The sequence below is a fragment of the Neomonachus schauinslandi genome, chromosome 1 (genome assembly GCF_002201575.2).
Source record: "Neomonachus schauinslandi chromosome 1, ASM220157v2, whole genome shotgun sequence".
Classification (NCBI taxonomy): Eukaryota; Metazoa; Chordata; class Mammalia; order Carnivora; family Phocidae; genus Neomonachus; species Neomonachus schauinslandi.
In genome coordinates this window covers 208,776,350-208,799,965 of record NC_058403.1, presented here as the reverse complement: position 1 = coordinate 208,799,965, position 23,616 = coordinate 208,776,350, and the positions used below count along the sequence as shown (strand labels likewise).

The 23,616-nt window shown below is 48.6% G+C and overlaps 1 protein-coding gene and 2 pseudogenes across 1 annotated transcript; 1 reads left to right on the top strand and 2 right to left on the bottom strand.

Annotated features, from left to right (window-relative positions):
• Window positions 1-5,608: 5,608 nt before the first annotated feature.
• Window positions 5,609-6,216, bottom strand: LOC110594047 (annotated as a pseudogene).
• Window positions 6,217-15,612: 9,396 nt separating this feature from the next.
• Window positions 15,613-15,782, bottom strand: LOC110593970 (annotated as a pseudogene).
• A 4,152-nt stretch (window positions 15,783-19,934) lies between these two features.
• On the top strand, window positions 19,935-23,176 carry CLEC4G (C-type lectin domain family 4 member G). Its single transcript, XM_021705406.1, has 9 exons — window positions 19,935-19,989; window positions 20,315-20,425; window positions 20,786-20,839; window positions 21,037-21,099; window positions 21,243-21,347; window positions 21,669-21,758; window positions 21,972-22,120; window positions 22,232-22,347; window positions 22,621-23,176. Exons 1-9 carry the CDS (start codon window positions 19,935-19,937, stop codon window positions 22,757-22,759), a joined length of 882 nt encoding a protein of 293 aa, XP_021561081.1. The 3' UTR covers window positions 22,760-23,176.
• Window positions 23,177-23,616: the final 440 nt, after the last annotated feature.

Here is a 23,616-nt window from a genome sequence, read left to right as displayed (position 1 = left end):
TGTTCTGAGTTCTGTGAGCCGTTATAACAAAGGACCTAAACCTGAGAGGGGGTTATGGGAACCCCCAAATTTGGAGTCAGCCAGGCAGAAGTGGGGGTAGCCTGGGCACCCCACTTGCAGCTGGTAGAGGGTGTCAGAATTGGAGAACTGCCTGGTGTAAAAATATGACACACACTTCCCCTCCCTTCCACAGATGCTGCTCCCAAGGATGCTCCCTCATAAATAAAATGAGTCCGCACCCAATTCCAGCGTAGGGTGTGTGGGGGGGGGTGGTTCCTCACACATTCAAGCAGTCCTCTGACATCGGCTGGGTGTCCTACCTGGAGTTAGTGCCAGACCCCACAGGTTAAGGGTTTGGTCCTACAGGACTGCCTCCCCATTTCCAACACCGACCTCAAGTCCAGGATGTCCGCTGTGCTTCCAACCGACTGGCTATAGATCATAGATCGGAAGTTTACTAGTAAACCGAGCCGGTTTATTATAAAAGGATACAGTTCAGCAACAGCCAGATGGAAGGGGTGTGTAGGGCAGGGTATGGGGAAGGGGCAGAGGGCTTCCATTCTCTCCAGGCACCCCTCCCCTCCAGGTGCTCACCAACCTGGAAGCTCTCAGAACGCTGTCCTTTTGGATTTTTATGGAGGCTTCATTACAGACTCAGTTAATCAATCAATTGTGGTTGATTAAATCATTGGCCATTGGCGAATGATTCAACCTGCAGTCCTTCTCCCCTCCTCAGATGCCAGGGGCTGGGAATGAAAGTTTCAACCCTCTCATCACATGCTTGGCTCCACTGGAAACCGGGACCACCCCCACCTTAGGTGACCTGAGGGCTTTCCAAAAGTCACCTCATTAACATAAGACACCTTTATCCTCTCATCACTTTGGAAATTCCAAGGGTTTTAGGAGCTCTGTGCCATATATATATTTCTTGTGATAAATAAACAAACTTCGTGTTATATTCCTGGGTCAGCTTCCCAGGAAAACCAACTTGCAACCGACGGGATCACTCGGAGGTGTGTTCTAGATCATCTCCCAGACGCCCCTAATGGGCTTCAGCCCCAGTTGCCCACATAAGCCCCCTCCTCATCAGTGCCTGCCCCGTACTGGCCTCCTCCTTTCCCTGTCCCACCTTCCCATGCTTTCAACAGGCGATTTCTCCCTGATAAACCACTTATAACCAAATCCTTGTCTCAGTCTCTGCTTCTGGGGAAACCAACATCTTCCAGGCATTCTTCTTCTCCATCAAAAGTGTTCTTTGTTATTCTTCTTAACATGATTCTTTTTTTTTTTACATTACCACGGCTTTGAATTTTTAATGTTTACATGGTTTTGAATGAGTAATGCACGCACACGGAACCAAAACATAACCATCCGTACAGTGAAAACGTTAGCTTCGTCTGTTCCCATCCTTGGAGCCCAAAGTGTTACGCTCCCTAGTTGTAACGTATTATAACTCAAATAATTCCCTTGGCAAGCTTGTTTTGATGTCTGTTTGGCGATCCTTCAATAAAATGTTTAAAAATTTATTTGTTTTGTTTTGTTTTGTTGTTGTTGTGTGGCACTATTTTATTTCAAGTTTTTATTTGAATTCTAGTTAGTTAACATATATGGTAAAATTGGTTTCAGGTGTAGAATTTAGTGATTCATCACTTACATACAACACCCAGGACTCATCTCAAGTGCCCTCCTTAATGCCCATCACCCCTCCAGCAACCCTCAGTTTGTTCTCTATCAGGACGAGTCTCTTATGGGGGCACCTGAATGGCTTAGTCAGTTAAGCGTCTGATGCTTGGTCTCACTTCAGGTCTTGATCTCAGGGTCGTGAGTTCAGGCCCCTCATTGGACTCCACCTTGGGCATGGAGCTTACATTAAAAAAAAAAAAAAAAAGAGCCTCTTATGGTTTGCTTCCCTCTCTCTCTTTTTTTTCCCCTTCCCCTGTGTTCATCCGTTTTCTTTCTTAAATTCCACATTTGAGTGAATAGGCAAAACACAGAGGATTTTTAAGGCAGTGAAACTACTCTGTATGATACTCTACTGCTGGATGCACGTCATGAGCCATCTGTCCACACCCAGCGAGTGTTCAGGACGGAGAGAACCCTGGTGTCAGCTGTGGACCCTGGGTGATCATGACGAGTCAGTGTGGGTTCATCGATTGTGACAAAGATTCCCCTTTGGCACAGAATGTTGGTTAACAGGGGCAGCTGTGCACGTATGTGGTTTTCCTCACAGAGTGATTCCAATTAATTAGTGTAGAAGGAGTGAAGGAAGTAGGAGATCTCCGTAGAATGCCATGGTAATAATCACTGCAGGCAAGACCCACAGACGGATGCTTACATGAACACGTGTGACTTTAACGAGAGAAACAGCGTATTTGCACAGCCTCAAACTTGTGTTGTCTCCCCCTGAAAAATAGTTATTAATGACTGCGGTGGTGTTAACGCATGTTCACACATTTTTAACAGCGCTCCCTGTGGGAAGAGGGAATTAATTCTCTTCCCCGGCCCCCCACCCCCGCCCCCTGAGTGGGGCCGACTTTGTGACTCACCTCATAGGAATAGAGCAGTGTTTATTAACTTTCTTTTTTTAAATTGTCCCCTCCCCAGTAGCCTTTTAAATATTTTCCCTCCTTGTCCCCTCATACCAAATGTCAAGGAGTACGATTTTGTTGGGTAAGGCTGAACTAAGGCAGGCACAAGGCATCGTAACACCTAAGATTTTTTGGTTTTGTTTTTTGCCCCCTTGGGGCAATGTCGCCCTTATTGATAAGGCAAGGAATAGAATATGGAAAGGGAAAGATGGTGACTCTAGAGCGGAGGAACTCGGCGGCCGCCACCTTGACCGAGGTTGCCCTTCACCACATTGCCAGCGATGATCATGCGCATGCCATGTGCCCTCCTCTCTGAATTGATGTGGCGAGAAGAGCATTTCTCCTTCACGGTATTCTTCTCTTCAAATCTATCATGTCAACCGAATCATAAGGAAACAGCGGAGGGGCACCTGGGTGGCTCTTTCGGTTGAGCATCTGACTCTTAATCTCGGCTCAGGGTGTGATTTCAGGGTCCTGGGATCGAGCCCCACTTCAGGCTCCTGGTTCAGCAGGGAGTCTGCTTGTCTTCCTCTCCCCCTGCCCCTCCCCCTGCTCGCTCTCTCTGTCTCTGTCTCTCTCTCAAATGAATAAATAAATCTTTAAAAGAAAACCGCAGAAAACCCCAAACAGTGCCTGATAGCGACAGCTACTATTCACAACTACCAAGAGCATGAAAGACAAGAAAAGACCAGGAATCTGCCAGAGTTTGGGGGACCTTAAGGAGACTTGGCAGCTGAATTGTATCTCCCACTTAATTCCTACGTTGGAGTCCTAACCCCCAGGACCTCAGAATATGACTGAATTTGGAGATACTCTTTATAGAGGTGCTTAAGTTAAAATGAGGTCATTGGGGTGGTCATTAGGGCGGACTGGTGTCCTTATAAGAAGAGGAAGGGAGGACACAGACGTGCACAGAGGGATGACCCTGAGAGGACACGGGGAGGACACGGTGTCCACGTGCCCAGGAGACACACCTCAGAAGGAACTAAATCTGCCGACAGCTTGATCTCAGACTGCCAGTCTCCTGAGGTGTGAGACAATACATTTCTGGTGTGCAAGCCGCCCCGTCTGTGGTCCTTTGTCACAGCAGTCCTGGGGAGCTAACACAACACCTAGATGCCACGTGGGATCCCGGATGCCATCCGGCGACGGAAAAAGGACATCAGTGGGAAAACGTGAAATATAAATGAAGCCGAATGTTTCATTAATAGTATTATACCAATATTCCTTTCCTCTTTTTGACAAGCGTGTGACAGTAATGTCAGATGTTAACATGAGAGGAAGCTGAGTAAAGGGTAGACAGAACTCCCTGTACTACCATTGTAATTCATCTGTAAATCTAAAATTATTTCAAAATAAAGAAATTGGAAAAAAAAAAACCCTAAAACCTAGGATTCCACTCCCAGGAGGTCCCCAGAGGAGTCCTGTCCACAGAGACAGAGAGAAGAGGGTGGGAGCCGGGGCTGGGGCAGGGGCTGGGGAGTCCGTGCTTCACGGACACAGAGTCTCAGTCTGGGGAGATGAGAAATTCCTGGAGACCGATGGTGGGAGTGGTTGCACAACAGTGTGAGTGTGCTTAACGCCACTGAGCTGTGCACTTAGAAGTGGTTAAGATGGTAAATTTTATGTCATGTGTGTGTATTTTACCACAATAAAACAACTCTATCAAAAACCTATTTAGGATTTTTATTGAGGTGATACTGAATTTATAAGTTAATTTGGGAAGAACTAATGTTCAAGAGCTTTTCTTATCTTGGGAAGAGGATATGTTTCCTCTTCCTTGTTCCTTTTTATTTTTTTAAATTTTTTAATTTTTATTTTTTTTTAAGATTTTATTTATTTATTTGAGAGACAGAATGAGAGAGAGAGCACATGAGAGGGGGGGAGGGTCAGAGGGAGAAGCAGACTCCCTGCTGAGCAGGGAGCCCAATGTGGGACTCGATCCTGGGACTCCAGGATCATGACCTGAGCCGAAGGCAGTCGCTCAACCAACTGAGCCGCCCAGGCGCCTTAATTTTTATTTTTTTTAAAGATTATTTATTTATTTGAGAGAGAAAGAGAGCATGAACAGGGGGGGAGGGGCAGGCAGAGGGAGAAGCAGACTCCCCACTGAGCAGGGAGCCCAACACAGGGCTCCATCCCGGGACCCTGGGATCATGACCTGAGCCGAAGGCAGACACTTAACCGACTGAGCCACCCAGGTGCCCCCTTCATAGATCAATCTTGCTTCACCCTTTAATGAGTCCAGAAGTTAAATCTCAGGACTTTCTAGATAAATAATCGTGGTTGCAAAATACTGTCAACCTTGACTCTTCCTTTCCAATATTTATAGGTCTTATTTATTTTTATTTTCTTATTGCATTGGCAAAATAGCAAGAGGGGCATCTTTATTTTGCTCTTGACTTTATAAAAAATGGATCTCGGAATCCACTCTTTTTTTTTTTTTTATAAAGATTTTATTTATTTATTTGAGAGAGAGAATGACAGACAGAGAGCAGGAGAGGGAGGAGGGTCAGAGGGAGGAGAAGCAGACTCCCCGCCGAGCAGGGAACCCGATGCGGGACTCGATCCCGGGACTCCAGGATCGTGACCTGAGCCGAAGGCAGACGCTTAACCATCTGAGCCACCCAGGCGCCCTCGGAATCCACTCTTAAGGAAGACAGTTCTTTGGTTTCCGGAAATTGCTGCTTATCAAATTAAGGAAGTTTTATCCTGTTCTTTGTTTGCCAAGCATTTGTTTTCTTGTGTTTGTCTTTGTTTTCTTCTTCTTCTTTTTTTTTTTAATGAGTTTTGAATTGATATATCTTGCAGTGTGGAGGAGGCAAAAAATACATTGTGGAAGGAGACAGAACACATGGTACCATTCATATAAAGCTTCCAGATGAGTAAAACCACCAAACACATTGTCTAAATACGTCCATAAAGTTGTTTTAACATCGTAAACACCAAGTTTGAGAGGGCAGTTGCCTTGGGGAAGAAAAGAGAGAAATAAGATCTGAGAAACTACACAGGATTGTCAGTTACAATTCCCCCCCCCCCCCCCCACTGAAACTTTGTATTGGCTTTTTGGACAGACACAGGAATTTATTTGCTGAGGAAGATGATCCATCGTACTTCTTCTGCTGGAACCAGCGCCCGGCCTCCTCTTTGCTGATTCTGTGTCTGGCCCCCATGCAGCCGGTTCTGTGCTTCTTGTGTGATCTTGTCTGATGCTGAAGGCTGGCCTAGTCGGCACCGCACAGTAGTCCAGGTTGCACACACACCCATGCTTGCATCATATCTGATCCCCAGATCAATGTGCTCCTGGATCCCAAAACCAAAGTTTCCAGTATTGGAGAAGCTATTTTTCCTTAACTCATACTCCCGCACCTTTAGACCTCTGTCGGGGATTCCTTCCGCCTTGGCCCCATGGACTGTGCAGTGGGTGGCCATCATTTCATCTCTCCTGCTGTCAAAGGCCCTGACAGTGCATCTAGCTCTGGGGAACATGGGGCGGGGGGGGGCTGGCCTGTGCACTGCTCCAGCACCTTTGGCTGTCCGGAGTCAGTCTGTCTCCGCTCTCCCCCACACAGATGTTGAGGCAGGGCTTAGAGACGCGAAGTTCCCCCATGGGGTTCTCCTTTTCACCTTGATCCCCCGTGGTGAAGAACAGGAAGAGAAAGTACAATTTATTTCCTTTTAAGAGGATCTGAAATATGTAAAGAAGTCAAAACTTGGTAAAGCAGAGAGGAAATCATGTGGGTTTCCATGTTTTTATTTTTCTGCATACCTTTGTGTGTGCTTAATATTTTTTCCACAATAAAAAAGCAAAGCCCAAACTAACAGCAACAACCAGTGCATAACATACCCTTCGCACTGAGCTAGGTTCCCCGGTAGGTAGCAAGCCTCCCGTCTCTGGAGAGAATCGAAACCACAGAGTGGTCTTCGCCTTGGAGCTGAATCCTATGACTTCTGCTTTCCTCCCACACTAGTCCAGACCCCTTGTCCCTGCTATTTAAGTCCTGCTGGGACCTGGCCCCGGCTGACACTCCAGCCCCAGACTACCGCCCCTGAGTCAGTCTCAGCCTCTCCAAGAGTCCCACTCCCAAACTTTGTACATGCTACTATCACAGTGGGAACACTCTCTCATACACCCATCTCCTCCAGAATAATTCTGACTCCCTCAGGCATCACCTCCTCCAGGAAGCCCTCCCAGATCCTCTAGGCTGAGTCAGATGTCTCCAGTGGTGTTCATATGCCCTGTGCTTCCTAGATTCCTTACATGGTTTTCAAATCCCTGGTCACATGTTCTGGTCCCCCAGAAGTGCGTCTCTCCTTCTCTGTTCTGGGCTAGGACTACTGGTGATACGTCTGTGGCCATCCTCACGCCAGGAACCTCTGCTCCCTTTTAATTCCCCTTGCAGTGAATTCTGGGCATGGGACAGGGCTGGACAGCTTCTCCTGGGTTCCCCAAGGCAGCTTCAGCTACAGGCATATCCCAAAGAGACCCACCTTCCTGCCTCTTTGCCTTTGCCTTGGCTGTGCCCTCTGCCTGGCAGACCCTTCCTTTTTCTGTCAACAACGGACAAGTCCTCATGCCCACTTCCAATGCTACCACTTCCAGAAAACCACCTCTGCTCCTCCAAATGCACTCCCTGCTTCCCCCTCTGTAACAGCTGATGAATCAATACCACCTACGTCCTTTCCCAAGAACATATTCTGGTGAGGTTGTGCAATCCTTGCGGCTTTTTTTGTTTTTTTCCTGTTTCCTCCCACTGAGCCCACGCGCCTCCTGAGTACCGCTGTCCCGGAGAGCCCCAGAAGGAGGGCGTGCCCTCCCAGAAAGTTCTGGCCCACAGTAAGATCCTGCTGCTAAGTCAGCTGTATTGTCTGTTGACGTGGGCTCCATTTCTGATAATGAAGGCAAGATGGGTCTTGTGTCTCGGGACAAGGGTACTTCTAGGAAGAGGAGCGGGACCCTCCCATTATTTGGGAAATAACATTCCTCAGCCCTGAACTGTCCTCTGAGCCCTGCTGACTTTTAGCGTCTGACTTCTCTGCCTCTCTGTACCACAGGGATCTACTCTGATGTGTGTGATACACGTTTTTTAAATATATGTACTTGGTGTGGTTGTGTGTATTCACATAAATGTCATGGCACTACGGGTCTCAAGTGCTGCTTCTAGAGACCCTAGATTCCTGAGATCTAGACACTAGATCTTTTTTTTAAAAGATTTTATTTATTTATTTGAGGCCAGGGGAGAGCACAGAGGGAGAGGGAGAGGAAGAAGCAGACTCCCCGCTGAGCAGGGAGCCCAACGCAGGGCTCGATCCCAGGACCCCGAGGTCATGACCTGAGCTGAAGACAGATGCTTCACCGACTGAGCCACCCAGGCGCCCCTAGATACTAGATCTTATCACTAGTTCGTTTCAGAGTTGTGTAGCCACCGAGTTTTACTTAGTGATGAGCCATGAAAACCACAGTAAGGAAAATGGAAAGACTAGCCATCACCTTGGAGACACCTGCATCTGTTCTCTGTAATACATAGAGAACGTCTGTAAATTAATAAGAAAAAAACCACTTCCTAGAAAAAGATGAAGGATACAACCAATTTACAGGAAAGCAAACCAGAAGAGTGAATCAGCATACAATAGATACTCAGAATTTCAGGAGAAACACAGTCTGAAGCCACAGCGAAATTCAATGAGAAGCAGTAAAAGTAGTTTAGAGACTTTTTTTAATAAAGGGGGAAAAAAGAGAGGAGGAGAACAGGAGACTGAACATAAAGGAATTAAGGATTTCACCTCTTGATAAATTAGTTTTTGAAAACAAACATTGGGGGCCCCTGGGTGGCGCAGTTGGTTTAAGTGTCCGACTCTTGATTTTGGCTCAGGTCATGATCTCAGGGTCGTGAGATTGAGCCCTGCATTGGGCTTTGCGCTCAGCAGGGAGTCTGCTTAAGACTGGCTCTCCCGGGCGCCTGGGTGGCTCAGTTGGTTAAGCGACTGCCTTCGGCTCAGGTCATGATCCTGGAGTCCCTGGATCGAGTCCCGCATCGGGCTCCCTGCTCAGCAGGGAGCCTGCTTCTCCCTCTGACCCTCCCCCCTCTCATGTGCTCGCTCTCTCTCATTCTCTCTCTCTCAAATAAATAAAATCTTTAAAAAAAATTTTTAAAAAAGATTTTATTTATTTATTTGACAGAGAGGGACACAGCGAGAGAGGGAACACAAGCAGGGGGAGTGGGAGAGGGAGAAGCAGGCTTCCCGCGGAGCAGGGAGCCCGATGCGGGGCTCGATCCCAGGACCCTGGGATCATGACCTGAGCCGAAGGCAGACGCTTAACCGACTGAGCCACCCAGGTGCCCCTAAATAAATAAATCTTTAATTTATTTGAGAGAGAGTGAGAGCGGGAGAGAGAGAGAGCATGAGTAGGATGAGGAACAGAGGGAGAAGCAGATTCCCTGCTGAGCAGGGAGCCCAATGCGGACTTGATTCCAGGATTCCGGGATTCTGGGATCATGATCTGAGCCAAAGGCAGACGCTTAACCGACTGAGATAAAAAAATAAAATAAAAACATGGGCGCCTGGGTGGCTCAGATGGTTAAGCGTCTGCCTTCGGCTCAGGTCATGATCTCAGGGTCCTGGGATCGAGTCCCGCATCGGGCTCCCTGCTCCTTGGGAGCCTGCTTCTCCCTCTGCCTCTCTCTCTCTCTCTCTCTCTCTGTCTCTCATGAATAAATAAATAAAATTAAAAAAATATATAAAAAAATAAAAAATAAAATAAAAACAAAAAATAAGACAGGGGCGTCTGGCTGACTCAGTCAGTGGAGCATGTGACCCTTGATCTTGGGGTTGTAGGTTTGAGCCCCACATGGGGTGTAGAGATTACTTTAAAATAAAATCTTTTAAAAATACATAATATTTTAAAAAATAAGACAGAAGCGGAGAGGAGTGGGGACTTTTTTTTTCTTAAATGAAGGGTGAAATAATTGAAGTGAAAAAAATAGCAACAGTGAATTTAGCTGTTTTAAGCAAATTTTAAGTGCTTTTAAACATATTAACGCACATAAGCTTGTAACAGTCCAATGAGGTAGGAACTAATATTACAGACTGGGAACCGGGACGGAGGGAGGCTCCCCCTATGATTAGACAGCTCAGGAATGGGATAGCTGGTGTGTCAACACAGGCAGTTCGACTCCCAACTGGAAAACAATACCAGGTCTTTAAACCAAAAATAGCAGAAAGAGTAAATAAAACCCGTATTTGTGAAAAAGACTAGCAAACAGGATATACCTGAGATAAGCCTGGAAGGAGAAAGAAGATACAGCAAAAATAGAACAGCAATGGGAATAACTGTAAGGAAAGCAGAATGTGCACCTGTATGGCTGTAAAATTAAAGATCTGAGAGAAACAACTTCTTTACAAAGCGTGACCCAAATAAAAACAGAATTTTGTAAAATGCAGCTTAATTTATTGATCTTTCTTTTGTTGTCTTTTTTTCTTTTTTAAAGCAGGCTCCATGCCCAATGTGGGGTTTGAACTCACGACCCTGAGATCAAGAGTGGCAAGCTCCACCAACTGAGCCAGCCAGGTGCCCCTGTTGTTTGTCTTCTTAGTATTTTGCTAAGAAACTCTTCCCACCTGTTTTTTTTCCCCAAAGTTTTGCTTTTCAAATATTTAGGTTTAGACCCACCTGGGCAGGGATTGGCTGCCTTATTCACCATTATGTGGCCAGGACCTTCCACAGAGCTCAGCACACAGTAGGTACTCAAATCTCTGTTGAATGAATTAATGATGTGCCGCTGTGTGAGAGACCTAAGAGCATGAGAACCAGGGATGGGGGGGATGGTATGAAGCCACATGCCCACGGAGGGAAGAGAATCTTCTTCCTGCAAAGAAACACAGCATTGGCCTGTGGGCATCTGGACCCAGAAGGCTGTCTCTATCATTTGTTCGCCAGACCGTGGGCACCAATCTTCAGTAGCGCCACCGTATGTTTGGGGGAAGGAACTGCAGCAGGGGACAGATAAAACCCAGTTTCCATTTGAGGGGGTGAGGGAAGACTTTCAGTTCCCTCTCCCCCGACATTTGGTTTTTAGGACTCCCAAAGATTCTTGGGCAATTCAAGAGAAAAGAGAAATAATCCAAAATGCCTGCTCATAAATAAAGGGAGAAAGCCACTAATTAGGGGCACCTGGGTGGCTCAATCAGTTAAGCATCCGACTCTTGATCTCAAGTGTGGGTTCAAGGGGCGCCTGGGTGGCTCAGTTGGTTAAGCATCTGCCTTCGGCTCAGGTCATGATCCCAAGGTCCTGGGATCACACCCCACGTCGGGTTCTCTGCTGGGCAGGGAGCCTGCTTCTCCTGCTCCCCCTGCTGTGTGCTCTCTCTCTCTCTCTGTCAAATAAATAAATAAAATCTTAAAAAAAAAAAAGTGTGTGAGTTCAAACCCCACAATGGGCTCCATTCTGGGTGTGGTGCCTACTTTAAAAAAAAAAAAGCCACTTCTTAGAAAAAGAAACGAATTTATGGAATAATTCATTCTAGTAATGTGGTAACTGGAATTCTCGGGTTAATGTCTGACTTCTGTGAGAGCTAAGATTTTGGCTTCATGTTCTTCACTATATTCATAGCTCCCAGGGCCATGTCTGGCACCTAGGAGTCATTAAATGAATGTTTGTGAAATCAGTGAGAGTAACTCTGTGAGTTTATCCTTGCTCACCGCACATTAGCCACATTCCCCTTACAAGCCAGCAGGTTCCCATCTCTGGCTGGCATGTGCTTCTTCCAGTATGTTCAGGGCTATTCCCTTGCTTCGTTTGGATCTCTGCTTAAATGTTTCCCTTCCCTTCCTTCCTTTCTGGCTTTACTGAAATATGGTTCACATACCACACAACTCATCCTTACCATTCAATGGTTTTTATTATAGTCACATGATGTGCATCCATCACCACAACCAATGTAAGAACATTTCATAATCCCAAAGACAAGCCCCGTACCCCTAGCCATCACCAGTTTCTTCCATCACTCCCAGCTACTGGCAACTGCTAATCAATCTAGTTTCTGCCTCAATAGATTTACCTATTCGGGACATTTCTTATAAATGGAGTCATACAATCTGTGGCCTTTTGCGTCTGGCTTCTTTCATTTAGCATTGTGTTTTCAAGGTTTGTCCACATTCCAGCACCTAACAATGCTTCTTTCCTTTCCTTTTCTTTTTTTTAAAGATTTTATTTATTTGAGAGAGAGCACAAGGAGGAACAGAGGGTGAGGGACAAGCAGACTCTACACTGAGCACAGAGCCTGATCTCCCCTGAGATTCTTTTTTTTTTTTTTAAGATTTTATTTATTTATTTGAGAGAGAACACACACAAGCAGGAGAGGCAGAGGGAGAAGCCAGGCTCCCTCCGAACAGGGAGTCTGATGCGGGACTCGATCCCAGGACCCCAGGATCATGACCTGAGGCGAAGGCAGATGCTCAACCAACTGAGCCATCCAGGCGCCCTTCCCCTGAGATTCTGACCTGAGCCAAAATCAAGAGTCAGACGCTTAATCGACTGAGCCACACAGGCATCCCAGGGCTCCATTCCTTTTCATGGCCAAATAATATTCCATTGAATGGATATACCACATTTTATTTACCCATTCACCAGTTGGTGGATATTTGGCTCAGTTCCACTTTTGGGCTACTTGCTGTGAACATTCATGCTCAAGTTTTTGTGTGGATACTTTTTTTGTTTGTTCTGTTTTTTATTTATTTATTTGGCAGAGAGAGAGCAGGAGAGCACAACCAGTGGGAGCATCAAAGGGAGAGGGAGAAGCAGGCCCCCCGTGGAGCAGGGAGCCAGAAGCGGGGCCCAATCCCAGGACCTTGGAACCATGACCTGAGCTGAAAGCAGACACTTAACCAACTGAGCCACCCAGGCACCCCTGTGGATACGTTTTCAATTCTCTTAGGTAGATACCTAGGAGTGGAACTGCTGGGTCACGTGGTCATTCTAAGGTGAACTGTTTGAGAAACTTTCAAACTGTTTTCCAAAGAAATGTTGCTTTTTCAGAAAGTCCTTTCCTGACCATCCTACCTAAAACAGCTGCCCCCAATCACATCTCCTTCCTCTGATTTATCCCTAGGGGGACAGCACAGTACAATGTATATATTTATCACTCTATGACATGATAATACCTGGTGCATATTTGTTCATTTGTTAATTGTCTTCCCTTCCACACGATTGTAATCTCCACAAAACCAAATATTTTTGCCGATTTTGTACCTTGCTGAATCTCCAGTGCCTAGAAAAGTGCCTGACACTGAGCAGCTCATGGCAAACACGAGGTGTCCCAGAAGCCACAGGAAGGAGGATGTGGCCATTTATGTAAACATACGCCAGAGAAATACACAAGAAATCCACAATCTGGGTTCCATGAGGAAGCTGTTGGAGCAGGGAAGCCAGAGCCCTGCGGAAGCTGTAGGGTCAGCGGCCAGATGGTTGTGTTGAGGCCTGAGTGGAGGCTGAGGTTCTGGAGAGTCACACTTCCAAGAATGCTGATGCTGAAAGTAAAAAAGAGCTGCCTGGAAGCGTTCTCTGGAAGCTTTCTCTGACGCACCCACTGCCCTCCCGGGGCGCCTGGGGAGAGCGGACCCCCTCACAGTTCGTCCCAGATTCCATCATAACTGCTGCGACCGCTTGGGGTCCAAAGGTGTGCCTGTCCGGGTTGATGGTTGTTTCAGTTATCTGATGCACTGTAACAAGCTATCCCACAAATCAGTGGCTTAAAACACAGCAATCTAATTGTTCCCAATTCTGTGGGTTGACTGATGTGGTTCCTTTCCTGGCTTTGCTCTGAATCATCGGGTGGTTGGATTTGCATGGGAAACACGTGCAAGGGCCCAAGAGGAACCTTTGTTGCTGGAGGCCAGCTGGACCGCTTTCCCAGTATCACAAAACTAAGTCAGTTTCTCTAATATGGCAGCTGGCGCCATCCCAGGAGCATGAAGGCGGAAGCTGCAAGGCATTCTGGGGCCAAGGCTGGGAAGTCACGTGGAGCTGCTGCTATACACTGATTGGTTAAAGCAAGTCACGGGATCAGTGCACATTCCAGCGGGATGGAGAAGAGACTCCACCTCTGGTTGGGAGGAAGAACGGTCACATCCAGAGACACAGGTGTAGCCAAGAGGAAGGAATTTGTGGCCAGGATTTTTCAGTCTCACAATAACTGAGAGAAGAGTAACTGTAGCGGGAGCTACGTGACCTTGGATTAGAGCACCAACACTTCTTGGCTGGGGGGCTTCCACGAGCCACCTTCCTCTCTGAGCTTTGGGTTCCTGCCCATCTTGTAGAAGCAATCTAGCGTTATCATCATGTTGATAGTCGCCTTTTTAGGTTACCCCCCAGGAAAACGAGTTACAAATCAACAATTCTTAAATATTTTCTGGCATACTCTCTCCCTGAACATGGATAACTTCATTTACTAGGGGTCCCAGTTGACCTTGGATGGCAACGAGGAGCGAGGATGATAATGTCAGCGACAGGAACAGCTACTTCGTAGGGATCCCTGTCAGGCTGTGCGTATTACTCTGCTGATCTCTTGATACAGACTAGGAGTCTTTGGGCCACCCCAGAAGCAGAGCTTAAGACTGAAATTTTGTAGCTTGCGTGGGGGGTGATTCTAGAGGCCCCAAGAGGAAACTAAGGAAATGGGACAGGGAGGAGAAGAGTCAATTCAGGGTGTGCTCATGAGCAGGTACTCCTGTGGGCAACTAGAGTTCAATCCCCCGGGCACCTCTGGAAGACAGTTTAGAACACGCAACTCAGAGTCATCCTAACCCAGAACATTAACTCTCTTGCACGTCCAGCCTGCCCTCCACTTTGATGAAAGCAAAAAACCCCTCAGGCAAAGAGTTCCAGGAGTTTACAATAAGAGGTGAATGCCAAAGGAATGTGGACAGGGCACTGACAACCCTTTACTACTTCCATTTTGTAGAAGAGGAACTCAAGGCTTATAGTGACACCACCAAGAATCAACTCCAGGCTCTTTTTTCTCCACAGCCCTGCTCTTTACCACTCTGCTATACCTTTTTAGACTTCAAGTTGCCTCTAGTTTAACAACATTTCAAACTAATATGCCCCCCCCAAATGAACTTCAATTTTAAGATCTCGCACCTTCTACAAAATTAACTCAAACTGTATCAAAGATCTAAATGTAAAACCCAACACTATAAAATTTCTGGGAAGAACATAGGAGAAATTTTTGGATTGGGCAAAGATTTCCTAGATAGAACACCAAAAGCAAAATCCATGAAAGAAAAATGGATAAATTGAAAAATGTAAAACTTTGCTCTTTGAAAGATGCTGTTAATGGGACACCTGGGTGGCTCAGTTGGTTAAGCGTCTGCCTTCGGCTCAGGTCAGGATCCCAGGGTCCTGGGATCGAGTCCCGCATCAGGCTCCTTACTCAACGGGGACCCTGCTTCTCCCTCTGCCTCCTGCTTTCCCTGCTTGTGAGCTCTCTCTCTCTCTCTGACAAATAAGTAAATAAAATCTTAAAAAAAAAAAAAAAGAAATTAGTCCTCAAAAAAAAGAAAGAAAGAAAGAGGGCACCTGGGTGGCTCAGTTGGTTAAGTGACTGCCTTTGGCTTAGGTCATGATCCTGGAGTCCCTGGATTGAGCCCCGCATCGGGCTCCCTGCTTAGCAGGGAGTCTGCTTCTCCCTCTGACCCTCCCCCCTCTCATGTGCTCTCTCTCATTCTCTCTCTCTCAAATAAATAAATAAAATTTAAAAAAAAAAGAAAAAAGAAAAAATGAAAGACACTGTTAAGAGAATGAAAAGAAAAAAAAAGAGTAGGAGAAAAGATTGGAAAGTCACATATCTGATAAAAGATTTGTTACCAGGATATATAAATAACTCTCAAAACAATAAGAAAAGAAGCAACCCATCTTTTAAAAACACTCACAATTGAAGTGTTTTTATTTTATGTACAATGAGTTAGCATTGTAGATATCTCAGATATTGGCAGTTAAGGTAGGTCTCTTGGAAGGAAGTTGACTCAATCCAACTTAGTGAAGCCTGGATCCTTTGCATACTGACGGAAACACTGACAGCACATAATGAGGCCATATTTCCCGATCAGATGGTGCCGATTTGAACAGACACAGGAGAATGACAACCCTGGCCAAACTTCCTTGGATGGCTCCAGTAGAGCTACTGGGGACCCATCTTGCTCTCTCAGATGGAACGAGGCAACCCATTTCTTTAAATGGGCAAAAGATCCGAAGAGACAGGTCACCAAAGAAAATAGTCAGGTGGCAAAGAAGCATATGAAAAGATGCTCATCATTAATTATCAAGGAAATGCCAATTAAAAATCACACTATGCAAATAAGAGAATGGCCAAAATTAAAAAGACTGACCATGCCATGTGCTGGCAAGAATGTGGGAAGAAACAGAACTCTCATGCATCACTGGTGGGAATGAAAAATGGCATAGCCATTTTGGAAAATAATTTGGCAGTTTCTTAAAAAATGAAATGTACCTACCATATAATGCAATCGTCTACTTCTAGGTATATACCCAAGAGAAATGAGAGCATATATGCATGAAACTACTTGCTCATAAAAGTTCACAGCAGTTTTATTCATGATAGCCATAACTGGAAACAGCCCAAATGTCCACCAGCAGGTGAGTATATAATCAAACTGGCATATCCACACAACGAAATTTTACACAGCAGTAGGAAGGAATGAAGTGTTAATGCAACAATGTGGATGAATCTCAGAATAATTATGCTGAGCGAATGAAGCCAGTCTCAAGAGGCTACATGCTGTATGATGCCATTTATACAAAACTCTAGAAAATGCAAACAAATCTAAAGACAAAAAACAGATCAGTGGTAGCTGAGGGATAAAGAGGGAGGCTTACCAAGCAGCACAGGAAACTCTGGGTGGTGATGGTTGCATTCACCATCCAGATTATGGTGGTTTCATGGGTTAGTCAAAACTCACCAAACTGTACACTTTAAATATGTACATTTTAGGGTCGCCTGGGTGGCTAGGTTGGTTAAGTATCTGACTTCAGCTTGGGACACGTTCCAAGGGTCCTAAGATCAAGCCCCAAGTCAGGCTCCCTGCTCAGCGGGGAATCTGCTTCTCTTTCTCCCTCTGCTCCTCCCTGCCCCACTCATTCTCTCTCTCTCCCTCTCAAAATACATAAAATCTTTTTAAAAAAATAATAATCACAACCATGGGGCACCTGGGTGGCTCAGATGGTTAAGTGTCTGCCTTCGGCTCAGGTCATGATCTCAGGGTCCTGGGATTGAGCCCCACATTGGGCTCCCTGCCGAGCATGGAGCCTGCTTCTCCCTCTCCCTCTGCCTGCTGCTCCCCCTGCTTGTACTCTCTCCCTGTCTAATAAAAAAATAAAAAATCTTTTAAAAAATTGTTAAAAAAAAAAATCACAACCTTTTGACTTAAAACCATGGGGTCTTGGGGTGCCTGGGTGGCGCAGTCATTAAGCGTCTGCCTTTAGCTCAGGTCATGATCCCAGGGTCCTGGGATCGAGCCCCGCATTGGGCTCCCTGCTCGGCAGGAAGCCTGCTTCTCCCTCTCCCTCTCCCACTCCCCCTGCTTGTGTTCCCTCTCTTGCTGGGTCTCTCTGTGTCAAATAAATAAATAAAAATCTTTAAAACAAAAAAACCATGGGGTCTTAGTCGCCTGCTATCTGTGAACAGGTAGGACCAAGATCATTTCTAAAGAAACCTTTGAGTCTATCATTGAAAATTCCTGCAGGGTGTGTGTGATTGAGTGCCAGTGATAGATGCCTTCCCGTATCCATTGAAGCCCGTGGCTAGCCCCAGTTGGTGTTCCACACTGGTCCAGTAATACAGGACCACAGCAATGTCTTTAGTAAACATAGATTCCATTACATTAAATACTATCCTGTACTTGTATAGTAAATTAAATATTTCACAGTACATTTACCGCTGTCTTCTACATCACCACAGAAACATAATGAATTGGGTAACAAAAGCTCTATCACTTGTTGATGCTAAAGATGAAGAAATGGGGTACCAAGAGAGTAAATTATTTGCCTGAGGTTATCATCTGGCTCATTGGTGACATTTTACATGTCCTGAGTCCATATGAGGCATAGTTTCTCCCACTGTACTTAAATGATTTCCTCTTGGCTCAGGATTCTCATTTAGAGAGAGCGAGCGTCAGGGACAGACCCCTCTCCGGTTTGGCCACCCCACCAAAGCCCGTGGCTCGCGCCTCACTCAGCCAGCTTCTCTCTGTAGTCTCAAACTCACTGCTTCCAGAAACTTGTTAAAAGCACCCCAACAGTGGGGACGGCCATTCACTTTGAGTTAAAGTGAGCCTGTTTTCCCTAAAACCACACCTGACCATGAAGCCGTCCACGTCGGCCCAAAGGTTGAAAATTGCTATTGTATTTATGGAAAGTTTGATGGGGACTTGGTCTACACATCTGTTGGAGAGATTCCTCTGAGAAAATTTGCTGCACATTCTCAGATGTCTGACCCTACTTTCCTGCTGCATTTATCAAGAGCCCGATATCTCTGGCTAAATTTTGTGCACCAGATTCATCTCTTAGATTCATGTTCCCTTCCTGATCCTCATTTCTCTTTTGCCTCTGTCTTTTCATCTTTTTTTTTTTTAAGATTTTATTTATTTGAGAGAGAGAGAGAGAAGATGAGTGGGGGAAGAGCAGAAGGAGAGAGAGAGATAAACAGACTCCCTGCTGAGCAGGGGGCTCGATGTGGGGCTCCGTCCCAGGACCCCAGGATCATGACCTGAGCCAAAGGCAGATGCTTAACCAACTGAGCCACCCAGGCGCCCCATCCTCTGTCTTTTCATCTTCTTTTATCATGTCTGTCTCATTTCTTTCTGAAACAAGGTAGGAAAATAGGCATTGAATGAAATTTTTAAATAAAAGGTGGATAATGTTTGTTATTTCTGAGGGTTGTTGAGAGGATTTGGGAAGGTGGGATGTGTTCACGCATCTACCAGAGGGGCTGGAATGTGGAAAGTGCTTGATAAAAAAAATAATCAGTGAGGCCCACTTATCAGCCACTGCCCCAGCCCCAGCACCCCAAGCCTTTTATGCTGCTTGACGTTTCCTTCCCTTTTTTTTATGGCACTTATGACTTATTATATGACATTAGGGTTCTGGCCCTCGGCATTATTGACATTAGGGGGCGGATCATTCCTCACTCTGGGGGGCTGTCTTGTGTGTTAGGGGATGTTTAGCAGCATCCCTGGTCTCCACCCCCTAAATGTCAGTAGCACCTACCCTCCCAAACTGTGATAACCACAAATGTCTCCAGACACAGCCCAATGTCTCCTGGGGGGCATAATCACCCCCGGTTGAGAACCATTATGCTATGCAACTTGCTTTTTCATTATGTGCCTTATTTATTTGTCCGTCTCTCTCTACCCGCACCTAGAATGTGTGCTCCGAAAAGGAAGGAATTTGCTTCTTTGGGGGCATTGATGCACACCCAATTCCTAGATTGATGCCTGGCACACGGTAGCTGTCCAATATTTACTGAAAGAATGAATGAACATTTAGTGGGTTTTGTGCCCAGGGATGGTGCCAGAGCTTGGCGTGCATAACCTCATGTCTTTATCTCAGAATCCTTTGGAGGAAGGACCTGTCAGTGTCCCCCTTTTCACAGAGGAGAAAAACCGAGGCTTCTTGAAACTACATACATACACCCCCCACCCACCCACCCACCCAGTAATAGAGTCCAGAAGCTTAGCTGGCCACAACCCAACAAACATCTATGTTCTCCCTTCTGGCCAAGAAGGATTGAATTAAGGTCAGGGGCCACTTCAGCCTCCAGGAAGCTGCAGGGAAGTTGAGGAGGGAAGCTGAGCTGGCCTGGCAGGCTTTCTCAGGAACCCCCTAGAAGGGGCCAGAACTTGGCTGGGTTCAGCCTGTTCCTCTCAGGAGGAAGCCTGGCTCCAGACCTATAAGAGATGGGGGTGAGCTCCAAAATGAAGCCCCCAGCACCAGTCTGGAAATGTTGCTGCAGCTGCCTGGCTAGGGAGACTGGAACTGCACACAGACACATAGACACACACACACCACCACCACCACCACCACCACCACCACCACTCCTTCTACCCTGCTCAACCCCCTTCTACCCCTCACCTCTGACTCCACTGCCCCCATCCCACTTCATCCTTACGGCTAAACCAGCCCAGACCAGGAAGGGCCCAGCCCTTTGATTGGTCTACGGGTCCCAGTACCAGGAACTGAGAGGAAGGAGAGCGGAAGGAAGGAAAAGAGGAGGCGGGACTGGGAGGGGGCTACATTTATATCTATGCCCAAGGCTGGGCGCCTGCTCACCATGGACACTGTCGGGTACAGCAAGTGGGTCGGCGGGCTCGAGGAAGTCCCTGGAGGTATGAGCAATGGGACTGCTTCACCGGCTTGGGTCTCTCTGGTCAGTGGTTTGGAGTTTGATGGGGGAAGGGAGGCGAATAGCCAAGAGGGGGTCCAAGTAGTGGGTGCAGGAGAGACACCATAGGCACTAGAACTAGCTGGACCTGGATTCTAATTCTAACTCTACCACTTAGAGCTTGTGTGACCATGAGCAAGTTACTTAACTTCTCTGAATCTCAGTTCCTTGGGAGGAACTCAAGCGCCCAGGGCTCCATCCTAAGGGCCCAGAGACCCAGGGCAGTCCTGGTGCAGGAGGGACCCAGGAGTCCATCTGTGTTATCCTAGGGCACTGGGGACGCTGGGGACACTGGGGACGGAGACTCCTCTTCATGGGCCTGGTTCTGGTGGTAGCCACAGTCCTGTGGGCCCTCATTCTGAGCATCCTAATTTCTAAAGGTGAGTGACCACATAATGAGGGGAGGTTCTGTCAAGCCACCCTGGGGACATAGACCTTCCCTCTGTCTCAGGACTCGCCAGCTGGGTTCTAGACCCCTGCCTGGGTCTGAGTGTGAACGCGTGTGAACAGAGTTTGTGCACATCTTTGGGCTGTGTGCACCCACATGTGTATGTCAGTGCGTGCATGAATGTGGGTGCATGTCCCCATGTGTTTGTCTCCCCTGGGTGTGTGCACATCACGTGTGCTGTATGCTGCCCACCCCTTCTGTGCCTCCCAAGACTGGGGGCCCCTGCACCCCGTGGGCGAGGGGAGAGTTCCCGAGTCCCCGGGCCGCACCTGCAGGAGCCTCTTCTCCTCAGCCTCCACAGAGCGAGGGGCGCTGCTTGGCCACCAGGACCTGCTGCGGACAAACGGTGCGTGCAGAACGGCGACTTTTAGGCCCCCCCACCCCGGGGCGTGCGGGGCCAGAGTGTTTAGGACCCTGGAGATAGGGTAGTGGGTAGGTGGGGACCCCTCGGTCCCGGGGGCTGGTCCCGGAACCGGGAAGGGTGTCCTGTGAGTCCCCGCAGGTGACCTGGAGTGTTTGTGGGGCGGGCGGGGATCATTCCAGCCTCGGAGCAGACGGCGGCGCTGGGTGCTTTGAGCCAGGAGGTCCGAGCCTGCAATAGCTGCTGTGAGACACGCGTGCTGGGGGCGGGGCTTGGGCCGGGATTGGAGGAGGCGAGCGGGGGCGGGGTTTGCGGCAGGTAGGGGCCAGACGGGTGGGTTACTGACGTCCCGCGCCCATCCTCCTCCCCTTTCGCCCCTCCTTCCCAGGCTTGGGGACACAGGCGCTGCTGCAGAGGGCACGCACCGAGCTTGGGGAGGCGCAGGCAAAGCTGATCCAGCAAGAGAGTGCCCTGAAAGAACTGAGCGATCGCGGTGAGAGCTGGACATTGCCTCGACCCCTAATCCCTCATCCCGGCTGTCCCTCGACCCTTGATGCACACATTGACACCTGTCCTGGTTAGGGTTACCGCGACCCTATCCTGTTATCCTGACCTCTGACAGCTGGACTCTGATCTTGATTACAACTCCTAACCCCAACCGCAACTTGGCCCGGACCAGTGAGCACAGTCCTTGACCGTGATGTCATTCCTGGCCATGATCCTGACCACGGACATGGATGCTGACCTTTAGCTAATCATGACCCTACTCCTGACCCTGACCTGAACTATAACCTGAACTCCCTTGACTTCGCAGTAACCCAGAGCTTGGCTGAAGCGGGCAGGGACCGCGAGGACATCCGCAGTGAGCTGTTCAGGGCTCTGGAGGCGGTCCGGCTGGGGAACAGTGAGCAAGACAGAGGGGAGAGAGGGAGGGGACAAGTGGACCCTACCTGTGTGCCTCGGGGTTCCTTGATCAGCCCCGTCCTGCCCCTTGACCTTGGCCTGTTCTCTGCGCCTCCGCCCCTAGACCTCGGGGGTCCACCTCCCCGGCCCCCCGGTTTTTTCCGTCTGCTCTACCAGGGAGCAGTTCACGTCTTTGACTCTCGCCACCCCACAGGCTCCTGTGAGGAGTGCCCCGCATCATGGCTGCCCTTCCAGGGCTCCTGCTACCTTTTCTCCGTCCAGCGGGCCACGTGGGAGGAGTCGCAGGGCAACTGCGCGGGCGCAGGCGCACACTTGGTGATTGTCGGGGACCTGGATGAGCAGGTGCGCAGCCCCCCGCGGTCCCAGGCGGGGGGCGGGATTCACCTGAGGGGGCGTGGCCCGGGGAGAGGGGCGAGGCCGACTCAGCGGGCTCGCTCTCATGTCCCCGCGCAGGGCTTCCTGAGTCGGAACACACGAGGCCGCGGTTACTGGCTGGGCCTGAGGGCGGTGCGCCGCGCGCGCAAGATCCAGGGCTACCAGTGGGTAGACGGAGTCCCGCTCAGCTTCAGGTGAGGGAAGGGACTTGGGGAGAGGGACAGGCCAGGCCCTACGGGAGGTGCTTTGGCCCGATCTCAGGCACCCGGTTGGGATGGGCAGGCCAGACCCCCAGGACCTGGCTGAGGGTTAAATTCCGGGAGTTAGAAAGTGATATCCCAGGTGCATGCTCAAATTAGACCCTCAGGGTGTCTAGGTTAGACCCAAGCAATAAACAGGGTAGATCTTCAGGGCTGGACGCCAGGCCCATCCTGACTCCCAGAAACACCCCCGACAAACCTCCGCAGCCACTGGAACGTGGGGGAGCCCAATGACTCTATGGGGCGTGAGGACTGCGCTATGATGCTACGCACAGGGATGTGGAACGACGCACCGTGCGACAACGAGAGGGACAACTGGATCTGTGAGAAGAGGCGCAGCTGCTGACCCCGCCCAGTGCCCGCAAGCCGCACCCCGAGGGCGATCGCCTGAGCTGTTCACCGTCCTGGCGCCGCCCACCGCCGTTGATTTTTTTTCCCCCTCCACCTATGACTACTGAGAAACGTCCCACCCAACCCAGGCGGGTACGGGCACTGGGACCTCCACTCCAACCTCACCAGGAGCCCTCACACAGACATAACCAGGCCCCCACCCCCACCCAAATCCCGGCTCAGCCGGTCCACGGACCCCACCTCTCTCCTCGCTAACCAAAGCAAGGCAACTCAGGGATGGAGCTGTTTGGTTTTCTTGCATTCTTCCCCCGGACTGGGAGGCATCACAGATAGGGGTTCTGGGAGCTGTCTTCGCAGCCCTAGGATGCATCAATAAATGCTTGAGAAATGAATCTGGGTTCGTGGCTTTGGTGAGCTGTTCTAAGTTTTATTCCGGAGACCCTAATATTAGCCCTGTGAGTGACCCTGGCCTCTCTAAGTGACGTCCAGGCCCTATGATGTCCCAAAGCTCAGTGAGTAACCTGCACTTGGCCAGGATGGCTGTCAGGCCCTAGGCACACAGGAATGACTCAGACCAGTGCTCCCCCTCCCCTTCTGATCTAGCTGGGCACAGGAACAAGGTGACCAGTGACTCAAGGGAGGGAATACACGAATGCGCCGTGATGCATTTGGAGGAGCCACACCTCCAGGGGAGGAACCATGCTGGAATACTGCAGGGGTGGCCTCTCCTTGAGGCTATTGTCACCCCACCATGGAGATCTGACAGTCTGAGAAAAGGCCCTAAGGCAGGTGGGAGTGGGGCTGCCTGAATCTGAGGAGCAGGTCCCTCTGTCTTGGGCACCTAGGTTCTGT

Coding starts and splice junctions, on each gene's coding strand:
- CLEC4G (XM_021705406.1), top strand. CDS start 19,935: ATGGACACTGTCGGGTACAGCAAGTGGGTCGGCGGGCTCGAGGAAGTC. Junction 20,426..20,785: donor GAGCATCCTAATTTCTAAAG/GTGAGTGACCAC, acceptor TCTTCTCCTCAG/CCTCCACAGAGCGAGGGGCG. Junction 20,840..21,036: donor GGACCTGCTGCGGACAAACG/GTGCGTGCAGAA, acceptor GGATCATTCCAG/CCTCGGAGCAGACGGCGGCG.